General features: G+C 44.1%; 1 protein-coding gene across 4 annotated transcripts in view; it reads left to right on the forward strand.

The window, feature by feature from the left end:
• Positions 1 to 12012, forward strand: part of Celf6 (CUGBP Elav-like family member 6) — a 28017-nt gene that overhangs the window by 7863 nt on the left and 8142 nt on the right. For 2 of the 4 annotated variants that reach the window (XM_029543175.1, XM_029543176.1), the window contains exons 1-2: positions 1880 to 2055; positions 3180 to 3228. In XM_029543175.1, the coding sequence (XP_029399035.1) occupies positions 3180 to 3228 (49 nt within the window). In that variant the 5' untranslated portion in view covers positions 1880 to 2055. Of the gene's footprint in view, positions 1 to 1879; positions 2056 to 3179; positions 3229 to 12012 lie in introns of those variants that run through there. The other 2 variants (XM_029543173.1, XM_029543174.1) reach the window with 1 other exon arrangement.

The following is a 12012-nucleotide window of genomic DNA, read 5'->3' on the forward strand; positions in this document are numbered from 1 at the left end:
CCATCATCCCTGCCTCCTGGGGCTGAGGCTCAGAGCCTGGGAAGCAGTAGTCTCCCAACCACTGAGCCAGAAACCTGCGAGTCAGCCCACATGTCCTCTCTTCCCTCGGCCTCACCCTCAAGAGAACTGTAGTTAATTCATTTGTCCTGAACATCTTTTGGGTCTGTCCATTTCCTTCTACAATGGTCCCAGTCTCTCTCACCTTCCACCTGCACCACTGACTTTCCTGCTTCTTCTCACCCCAATCTTCTCTCTGCACCATGACAACTTATGAAGACGCTTTTGAAGTGAGTTCCAGGACAGCCAGAGCTACACAGAGAAACCCTGTCTTGAAACACACACACACACACACACACACACTCTAAAACTTGGAATTCACTATGAGCTCTAGAAGAGTAGAGTAGAGAAATGAACATCATAGGCCACAAATGATCACAGTAGGATGCAAAAATCACAAACTTTACCATTAGGCAGACCTGGAGTGAGCCCCCAGAGTACCCACCAAATGAGCTTCCCTTACTTGCTCTCATTCTCTCTCTTGTTGTCCCAGAAAAGTGCGTTGCTCTCCCTGAACCTCAGTTTTCTCATCTGTAACATGGGGATGGTGGTACTATCTCCTGAAATGGTTAGAGGGATTTGAAGACATGTGTATATGTCTTCATATATGTATAAAGAGTCCCAGGGGAAGGCTTGGCACCTGATGGACTCTCCGAAATGGGGGCCTTGTCTTTTCTGTGAGCCTAGGAAGGGAGTCTCCATCGAAGCGTCACTGGGGCTCATCACAGAGCTCAGAAAATATTGTCAGCATGCCCGACTGGTAGAAGGCATAAGCCTTGAGCCTCTGAGGACTGGACCCTGGTGAGCTCACGTAGGAATTCATATGTACCATCTAATATACACTCTCCATCAAAAGGTCAGGTGGCTGGGAGGAGGAAAAGGAGCATCCCCCCAAGAGCACCAATGAGTACCATCTCCCAGGAAACCCAGCCAGGAGCTACCATGGAAACCACTGCTGTCACATGCTCTCGTCACTCTAGGCTTCAGAGAAAAATTCTCAGGTTCTATTTAAGAACTAATAAAATAATGATGGTTTTGCTCACTCCCGGTGACCCCCAGCCCGGGCTTCTGTCCCTCTCCTTCCTCCTACCAGGCTTTCCTTGCTTCCCCAACCTGCTTTCTATCCCTTCCCTTCCTACCCATTTTCACCAGTAACTCTCTCTCTTTGCCCTTTTCTAGGTCTGTCTCTTACTTTCTCCCATAATTTCTGTCTTGCTGTGTTTCTTCATCTCTCCCATGTCTCTACTCTCCATAGCTCTGTCTCTTGGTTTCTCCTCCACACTCACAGGTGGCCATGCCTAGGGACTGGTCCTGTCCTCCTGGTCCCTGGTCCAGGCCAGTCCAGACCTGTCCAGCTCGCCCTGATCTGCTTGGATTGATCTGTCATCCCCTCTAGACTACAACCTGAGTCCTGTCGGTGTCTCGGCCCCCACCCACAGCCTGGTACACTGCAGGTGCTCCACTACCAGAGAGGGTGGGTGTGTCAGAGCCTTGGGTGGGAGGGAGGATTACAATGGTTCGAGCTTGGACTGTTTTCCTTTCTTTTTCTTTCTTTCTTTCTTTCTTTTTTNTTTTTTTTTTTTAAATGAGTCTTCCTCACCCCTCCCACCCCAAAATTTGATCCAAAGAAATTGCTCAGCTGTGACTGCCAGGGTGTTACCATGGTTACTGGGTAGCACTTGTGGCTATGGTAACAGGAAGCTGCCTGTTGTCTCGGCAACGAGCACATTGGAAGGGATGGAGTGGCCCCTGATTGGTGCAGAAGCAGTACGTTTCCTGAGGGGAGGGGGTCAGATCATCACCTTCTCAGGCCAGATGGGCATCAGTTACCCCTTCCTCCAGGAACAGGAAGGCCGCTGTCCCTTCCTCCCGGCACTCAGCTGTCTGCCCCCAACATCAATCCCTCACATCCCACGCACCCAGCTCTTGGCAGTTTACTAAGACCTTCTGCACCCCCATTACCTCATGTGATCCCCACAACACCTATGAGAAAGGAAGGTGAGATGGGGATTCAATCATGAATTCACTTAGGGTGGTTGGGGGATGGGAAGGTGGGGGTATATATTAAATCACCTAGGAGCTTTTTCAGGTTTATACAGTCCCCCACTTTAAGAATCTAATATGGTTCCCAGGTGATTTCTAACCATGTCTGATCAGGGAACCCTTGAATTAAAAGGCGAAGCCGGCTGGAGGAGGGAAGGGTTGGAGGGAAAAGTTAAGTTGCTTTCTAGACTTATAACCTGAGGGGTGGAGGGTTGAGTTTGGGTGAGAGAGGAGCTGGGGTTCTGCTGTGTCGGGTGAGAAGTGCCAGTGGGCCTTTCTAACCACGATGCCCAGCGAGCAGCTGGGAACATGGGTCTGAGGCTCAGGAGAGGATGTGGGCTGGAGACACAGAGGTCTGAGTCATCCCTGGATAGCTGCTGAGGATGAGGCTGTGGGTGTGGGTGAGGCGGTCCAAGAGAAATTGGAAGAGAGGGATGAGCAGGAAGAAGATGGCGCCTAGAGAACCCTAGCGCCGTCAGGGAAAGGGGCACCAGGAGGGATGAAAGGGGGAGTGCAGAGTCTGTCAGGCCACAGGCACAGGAAATGTCTCCCCTGATTAGTAAACTGAACCTGAGAGACAGTGGCTTACTTAAAATCATACAACCAGGAAATGACAGAGTTAGGGGTATATAGCACTATGTCTGAGTCCCAGACTGTTTAATCTAAATAACACACAGCTCTATTCTCAGTTTTAGACATAACCACAAATGTGTAATAGCAATCACACCCTCCCACCCAGTTCCTCTCACTCAAAGCCTTTCTGTGAGTCCAGGACCCCGAGGAACAGGCACTGCGTGGAGCCACCCCGAGTCTAAGACAGAAGAGTGTCTTTGCCCACTATATCCATCCTGTTCGCTCTTGAGCTCCCTGCCACCCAGCTCTTCAGGTTCCAGAACTTTCTAAATACCTGGGTTTAAGGAAGGAATCTTGGAGAGAATCTATAACCCCAGTGGGAATGGAGGGGTGCAGAGTGCAAAGGGCCCTGGGGCTCAGAGCCCGAGGGGCTCAGTGGGAAGGAAGAGTGAGGCCTTGGACCAGGCCGCCATGCTAAATGGGTGTGTTGGTCCCGTGTCTTTCAGATGAATCGTCCGATCCAAGTGAAGCCGGCTGCCAGTGAGGGCCGAGGAGGTAACTTCCCTGTCTGACAAACCACAGAGTGGCTCCTGTGTAGAGGACGGGTGGGCCCATTCCTGGAGTTAGTCCTCAGCCGGGGCTTATGACTGGGCCAGCCTAGGTCAGTGAAGTCTAGAATTGTACATCTCAAGAAAGAGCTCAGTCATTCCAATTCAGACGCAGGAAGGAGAGGGTTCTGGGAAGCACAGACCAGAAGAGACAGAAAGGGCAGAAGCAGGGGAGGGTGTGTGTGCTCCTGTGCCTTCCTCCTGGAGGGTGGTCTTTGCTGCCTTGCTACATAGAATTTACAGGTACATAAAGAGGCAAGCTGGGATCGCTCTCCTTTTCTAGATTCCTCTGGGTCCACTCATTCCTTTCCCAGAATGGCCTGACTAATCACCATAAGACACGAGGCTGGTATGACATGTATTGTGAGCTATAGTAAGAAACAGCAGTGTGCTGTGGATCACAGATGTCTTTAAAATTGTCTGCACTGTTTCCTGATAGTGAGACTGCTCTTTCTCTTTCTTTCTTTCTTTCTTTCTTTCTTTCTTTCTTTCTTTCTTTCTTTCTTTCTTTCTTTCTTTCTTTATTTTTTTATTTTTTTTATTTTTATTTTTTTTTTGGTTTTTTTGAGACAGGTTTTCTCTGTGTTGTCCTGGAATTCACTCTGTAGACCAGGCTGGCCTTGAACTCAGAAATCTGCCTGCCTCTGCCTCCCAAGTGCTGGGATTAAAAGCGTGTGCCACCACACCCAGCTCAAGACCGTTGCTTCTTGTCTTTCTTGCCTTTGCATCTTAGATTATCCCAGGGCATCTGCCTATATCCCTCGTGATGTCTGCTAACTCTCCTCCCCCCTGATAAAATAGACTTGTTCCCTGTCTATCTTATCCAGGATCAGCCATTGCTTTGTTATGAGAAAGAGTCTATCTGAAGCTCATTTAGGGGAGAATGGAACTCAGTGGATAGAGATGTTTATTGACACCCTACTAATTCCTTCACATCCTCTCTTGATTTCCTGTCTACAATAACGGGGAGCTTTGGTGGCATCAGGGTTCTCTTTGGTCTCAATAAATATTCCTTCCTCTGTTCAGATTCTCAGACCTTTGTCTCTGATTCCTGGTCTTGGGTCAAGATATTATCAGCCCCTCATTGCCTTGGAGAGATATTTCTAGTTCCTTTTCTCTTTCCACTCATGTCCTCCTCTTTCATCTCAGACTTTCCAGACAGGCTTTTCTGATGGTCCAGCTGCATACAAAACATGTTCAATCTCTTCTCCTTGGGTAGCTCTGTCAGGCATCAAGGCCGTTGTTGGCCATATTCTAAATCCTGCTCAGCCTGAGACAATCCCAAGAATAAGTCACCCATGAGCACATGAGTGAGCTGAAACACATCCAGCCATCCATGCAATGTGTTCTAAGTTACTCTACATTCAGGATACCGATGCCTGGCAGACCTGGTCCCGTGGAGCCCTCAGGTTACAAGAGAACAGGCAGGAAAAGAAACAAGGGGCCATTATTCGGTGTGATCGATGTTTCTGAAGGAAAAGTCTAGGATGGGCATTCAGGGGCATGAATAAGGGGTAATATGCTATGCTGGGATACAAACCTGTTCAGGGAGGGCCAATGAGCTAGGCAGAGAACAGAAGAGAGAGGGAGCATACACCGCAGGCAGTGGGGAGGGCATGTTCAAAGGCCCCAGAGTGCAGGAGGATGTGGTACAACCTGGAATCTTATTCAGAGATTGGTCCACATCCCGAGACAATCTGCACATAGTTCTGCATCCCCCATCAGAGCTCAGCAGGTGGCTGCTCAGCAGAAACCTCTGTGCAGTACTCAGTCACATTGGCACCAGCATAGGGAGGAGCAACTTCTGCCTCCCCTTTGTGTACAAATATTGCAGGTGTCACATCACTGACAAATTCTATACATGAAGCACCTTGCCTGTCTACCTGCTCCTGTTCAGAGTAGTCCAGGGGCAGAACAACCCGACCTGGCTGAAAACACAAATCTTCCAAACAGCTGGGTTTACAGCTTCTGAAGTTTTCCATTACACAGCTTTGTCTTGACAAGTGATGACTTTCAAGGACTATGCGTTCTGAACACTTGCTTGAGTAATCCTTGCAAATGTGCACAGCCGGGTTTCTCACTGCCTCCTTGCTACACTTTCTGGAGTGGGGCGAGTGTAGTAAATCTTGCCAAGCAGTTGGGCCTTTGCCATTTAGAAGCATTTTATTTACTGACTGATCTGCACAGTCTAGAATTTGTGACTAATCAAAATGAGTTGCTCTTCTTCGGGGAGGTCACATATCCCTTCTAGATGAAAGAAATTATGCGTATGTCTCTGTGTGTAGGTGTGTACATATATTGATGCCTGTAGGGGCCAGACGTGGGCATTGGATCCCTTGGAGCTGGAGTTAGAGGTGTTTGTGAGCTGCCCAGTACGGGTGGTGGAATCTGCCTTCTGGACCTCTGATAAAGCAGTTTGACCTCTTAACCACTGAGCCATCTTTTTAGCTGCCACATACCTCTTCTAGGGTTTGCCGAATTTTATTTAACACTTGTCTAACATCTGAGAAGCTTATTTTGTCGTTTGTTGTTTGTTTTTGAGACAGGGTCTCACTGTGTAGCTTTGGCTGGCATGGAACTCAGAGATCCACCTGCTTCTGCCTCTCGAGCACTGGAATTAAAGGCGTATATCACCACCATGCCTTGCTGAGAAGCTCAATTTTTTTTTAAAGACGATCTTGGATTTCTTGTCTCTGAAATGTAATAAATGACACCAACATGAGACAATCTGTTCCATTAAAGTCTTATTTTATTGACCTCAAATATTCTAGGAACCTGGTCATACCTGTTCCTGTATTCCGTGCTGGTGAGTCAACATATTTCTATTCTTGCTTGCCTTTAGCTTACATCTGATTACTAATAGTTTCTGTGTCTGAAAAGGACACTTGTGTTGATGAAAAACTTAATTGAAAAGATATCAAGGTTGCTGATACCTGTACTCCCAGAATTTGGGAGGCTAAGCCAGGTGAATTACCATGGGTTTGAGACCACCATGGGCAGTTTGGGCTATGATGTGAGTTCCTGTTTCCAAAATAAAAAACAAACTTTTTGTTGTTGTTGTTGGTTTTTTCGAGACAGGGATTCTCTGTATAGCCCTGACTGTCCTGGAACTCACTTTGTAGACCAGGCTAGCCTCGAACTCAGAAATCTGCCTGCCTCTGCCTCCCGAGTGCTGGGATTAAAGGTGTGCATCACCATGCCCAGCTCCAAACTTTTTTTCTTTAAAAAAAAAAAAAAAAAGACATTGGTACAGGTGAGATAATTCAACAAGTTAAGGCCCTTGCTGCTAAGCCTGATTTCCTGAGGTCACTCTCGAGGACCTATGTGGTAGAAAAGGCAATGATTTTCAGAGATTGTGCTCTTAGCGCCACATTCATGGCATGGCATGTGAGCACCCACACACACACACACACACACACACACACACAAATAACAAAATGGAACATAGAAAAGACATCAAAGCAAATGCAACCTAAAATTCTCCCATTTTTCTTCTTGAAGAAATCATAGGGGGTGTTTGTTTGTTTGTTTTGTTTTTGTTTTCATAAACTAGAGGTCAGAAAGTAATTTCAGGAGCCTGGGAAAGTAACCCTACAAGTTATTACACAATTTACATCTAAATTATAAAATGGAAACTACTTCAGCCTTTTGTTAATTGCACTGTGAGAGCCCAGAAAAACCCAACAGGTTGACTTCTTCAGTACCTGAACTGTGGTTACCTTATCATCCATGCAGAAATAGTCTATCCTGCACACATGAGCCTTTGTACAAGTGTTCTAGTTTTGAATTTTGAGGTCAATGCAATGCATTCTCTTAATTGATAAACATGAGGTTTGTGGTAGTGATAACCAATGTACGCAGTAATGCCCTTTTAGATGTTATTGGTAATACTGAAGATTTCATGTTTCTCACCCTCTGCCCCATGTGTGTGTGTGAATGTGTGTGTATGTGTGAGCTATACATCAAACAGTATACTATTAAAGAAAAATAAATTTCCTAGAATGAAGCCAACTTCTATCATGTGAATAATAATTTATTTTTGTGTTGACCATACTTGGCATCAAAAACATTTTCTCCAGCATTTGGATTTATTTTAAAGTAAGCATTAAAATGCTTTCTGAAACCAGATGCAGTGGCTAATGTAATTAGTCCCAGACACTTGGGAGGCTGAGACAAGAGGACCCTTGAGCAACACAGTAAGACCCTATCTCGATAAATAAGTTTAAAATGTTTCATGAGATAAGATCCCAAAATTTATGTACTTCAGAATGAAAAACATTACCTTCAAATTATCTAAAATTAGAGGTAAGGATCCTAAGTCTATCAGAAATGATAACTGCATACATTGGCATTATTTGCCATCAGCAGGAGGGGCCACTATGGAGTTTTCTTACTTATATTGTCTCTACTTTGGACACACTAATAATAAGTTAAACTGTAAGTATAGTCATATTGGAAAATAAGTTTGTTTGTTTGTTTGGTGGTTTTTTTTTTTTTTTTTTTGGCTTTTTCGAGACAGGGTTTCTTTGTGTAGCCCTGGCTGACCTGGAACTCACTTTGTAGACAAGGCTGGCCTTGAACTCAGAAATCCGCCTGCCTCTGCCTCCCAAGTGCTGGGATTAAAGGCATGTGCCACCACCACCTGGCCAGAAAATAAGTTTTTGTCATGATGAGATCTTCAAAATCAGTGAACCACTAATTTGTATTTTCTTCATTTTCAATTTTATAATGTATTCAGTAAATTAATAAATCACAATGGTGATTATTCTGTTTGTTCTACTTCCCAACTTGGCTGTATTTTTTTTTTAGCTACACAAATCTTTACACATCCAGTATGCGTAAGGTACAGAAATAGATTAAGTAATCAATACACCCAATCAATACACTCTTTCTACTTTTTAATTAAGTAATTAATTAATTCAAAGCTTGAACTTGTAATCTTCCTGCTTCAGGCTCAGAGTGTTAGAATTACAGGTGTTCACTACAACACCCTGGTTTAATTTTTTAAAATTATTTATGCGTATGCCCAGTTTTCATATTCTCTATGAGTGTGGAGTTTCTGCAGAGGCCAGAAAAGTGTGTTGAATCCTGTAAAATTGGAGTGACAGATGGTTGTGAGCCACTAAGTAGATACTGGGAATCAAACTGGGTCCTCTAAAAAAGCAGCCAGTGCCATCTTTCCAGCTCCTTAATTTAAAGAAAATTATTTCTATTTTTTTAGGTTATAATTACATCATTTCCCCTTCCTTCCCCCCCAAGCCCTCCTTATGCTCCTCCTCCTTCTCTTTCAAATTCATGGCTTCTGTTTTCATTAATTGCTATTACATACATATATGTATATGTATAGCTTCTTTGGTTTTTTTTGTTTTTTGTTTTTGTTTGTTTTTCGAGACAGGGTTTCTCTGTGTAGCCCTGGCTGTCCTGGAACTCACTTTGTAGACCAGGCTGGCCTCGAACTCAGAGATCCGCCTGCCTCTGCCTCTGCCTCCCAAGTGCTGGGATTAAAGGCATGCGCCACCACGCCCAGCTTTATGTATAGCTTCTTAAGACTAAAATATTAATGTTTAAAATCAAAGTGTTTTCTTAAGGATTTTAAAATAAGCTTTAAGTCATCTGATTTTGTTTTAAAATCTGGCTTAATTTAAAAGCCAGTTATCTGTTTTCACATTGTCATTGTTAGTTTTTATCATTCCATAGCTGTGAGGTAATTGCTGCCCACATTTACAAGGGTTTGCATAGCTATAAGACTGGATTTAGTCTCCCTGACCCCTGTCTCTTTTCTTCCTCTTCCTCTTGTCTTCTTCTTCCTCCCTTTCCTTCTCCCCCTCCCCACCCTCCTCCTCCTCTTCCTTCTTTGAAACCAGAATATATCTTTTATGACTGATTGCAATCCTCAAGATGAACTGGATGCTTCAACAGTTGCTCCCTTGGGTTTAGGTGCTGTTCCTTCATAGAATCTCAGAGTCTTCAGTAGACAATCTTTAGCTTTTGTGCTTGGCAGGGTGGCCACATTTGCCACAGGTTGACTTCTGAATGTGGAAGGCCTTAAAGCCACAGTGGCAGCACACTGACTGCATCTTATTGGTATGACATCGTCTTAAAGGATAATGTTCCATTCATTGTCTTGCTTCTGCCACTGAGGTCAAAGAGCCCTACACATTCTTCTTAAAATAAATTTTTTACATTTTAATGTGTGTGTGTGACTGTGTGAGTGTATGCCAAATATGTTGGTGTCCCCAGAAGCCAGCAGAAGGCATCAAGGGCCCTGGAGCTAGAGTTCTGGGGGGTCGTGAGCTGCCCAGTTTGGGTGCTGAGAGCCAATGCCAGTCCTCAGGAAGAGCAGAAAGAATTCTTTGTTTGTTTGCTTGTTTGTTTGTTTTTATTTATTGTCTTTTAAGAAAGGATTTCATTGTGTAGTCTTGGCAGGAACTCACACTGTAGATCAGGCTGGCCTCAGACTCAGAGATCCACCTGCTTCTGCCTCACTAGTCCTGGGAGCAAGTTCTTGTACAGTCAGCTGTGTATTACTCTTTCAGATCAGACACATACATTAGCAACAGCTGATGTAATACCAGTTGATAGTCATTTCTATCTTTGGTCCTTAGGCTTCTTGAAAATATCCCCTCCCCACTTAAAAATATCCCGGCCCCCCAACATATACACCTCAAGTTAACTCTTTGCTTCCTGCAATGTGTTCTGCCTCTGAAGGTAAAGAAAGCTGTTTTTCTACATCTTAGCTGGGTGCAGGTCATGGTAGTTCAATGGTGTAACATTCTCAGGCTGCAGTAGAACATGATACTTTCAGACACAGATGTGCAACCCACAAAGAGAAATAAACCCTGATCTCTTTAGGGTCCTGGTTCACTTTTTTTCTTTTCTTTTTCTTTTTCTTTTTTTTTTTTTTTTTTTTTTTTTTGGTTTTTCAAAACAGGGTTTCTCTGTGTAGCCCTGGCTGTTCTGGAACTTCCTTGTAAAAGAGGCTGGCCTCAAACTCAGAAAATCCACCTGCTTCTGCCTCCCAAGTGCTGGGATGAAAGGTGTGTACTCAGGTTCACCATTCTTACCCAGCCCTGACTCTCTTGCATCACAATGAAGGGGCAGAAGAATCGCTTTTCTATTTCTTGCTCTAAGTCCTTTTGTTTCCATCTTCCTTAATGCTCCTTTTTAGGTTTTAATGGTAAAATACAAAGACCAGGGTCCTGATAGATGGATCAGTAGTTAAGAATACTGGAGGTTGGGCTGGTGAAATGGCTCAGTGGGTAAGAGCACCAGAGTGCTCTTCCAAAGGTGCAGAGTTCAAATCCCAGCAACCACATGGTGGCTCATAACCATCCGTAACAAGATCTGANGCCNTCTTCTGGAGTGTCTGAAGACAGCTACAGTGTACTTACATATATATATAATAAATAAATAAATCTTTAAAAAAAAAAAAAAAAAATACTAGAGGTTCCGGGTTTGATTCTTAGTATCCACATAGTTTACAAACATCTGTAACTCCAGTTCTAGATAATCTGATGCCCTCTTCTGGCCTCTAAAAGCACCAAGAACACATGGTACACATATACACTCATGCAAGCAAAACATCTATACACATAAAATAATAAGGATTTTTACAATTCATTGTCTTAACCATTATATTTACTAGTGTTAAATATATTCACATAATTGTACAACCAATCCCAAGAAGATTTTAATCTTCAAAATATAAACAGCCTGGGAAGAGGACTCTGTAAAGTATCTGCATGCAAGTTTGAAGACCTGAGTTCTATCCCAGCCCTCATGTAAAAGCCTGTATGCCTATATGTGATCACAGTTCTGGGAAGGTAGAACTAGGAAGGTTGCTAGATCTTGCTGGCCAGCTAGCCTGGTGAGCACCAGGTTCAGTGACAGACCTTGTGTCAAAATATAAAAGTGATTGAGGAAGAGACCCAGTGTCCATCTCTGGCTTCCACATCCACTCATACAGATGTGCACACACACTCCCCACAACACGTACACAGAATGTGCATGTACACACACAAAACTCGACCCCAAGACTCAATACCATTAACTCCTCCCCGACTTTGTAGCCTCCAGCAAACTCCATTCTCCTTTTCTAAGAGTCAGACTATTCCAGATAATTCAGGTGAGTGAAAACAGGCAGCATGTGCGTTTGGGTGACTGTCTTACTTTGCTCAGCATAATGTTGTAAAGGTTTATCCTTCGAGGTGGGATAAGTCAAACTCTTTTCCTTTTTAAGACTGAGTAGCAGCCCACTGGCTATGAGAGCTGCATCTTGTCTAGCCATTGATCTGCCCTGATCTGCCCGTGGGTGTGTCTGTTACTTTCACCTTCTGGCCATGGTGATTAATAGCATTGTAACTGAAAATGCAGACATGTCCTCAGGAACCTGCTTTCCCAGGGGACAAATGCCACATGATTTTTCACTTGTGTAAAAATCTAAAAAGGAACTCAGAATCGGGTAGAATGGTGCCTAAGAGTGGCTTGTGGGAGAAGGGAAGGAGAAAGGGGAGATGTTAGCCAAAGGCTCCAGGTTCCTGTTAAGCAGAGAAACATGTTTTAGTGAGTTGTAACAGAGCATGGCAACTGTAGTTAATAATGAATTGTCAAACAAAAATGACTCAGCCATTAAGGGCACATGCTTCTTCTTCTTCTTCTTCTTCTTCTTCTTCTTCTTCTTCTTCTTCTTCTTCTTCTTCTTCTTCTTCTTCTTCTTCTTCTTCTTCTTCTT

The sequence above is a fragment of the Mus pahari genome, chromosome 10, assembly GCF_900095145.1.
Source record: "Mus pahari chromosome 10, PAHARI_EIJ_v1.1, whole genome shotgun sequence".
NCBI classification, from domain to species: domain Eukaryota; kingdom Metazoa; phylum Chordata; class Mammalia; order Rodentia; family Muridae; genus Mus; species Mus pahari.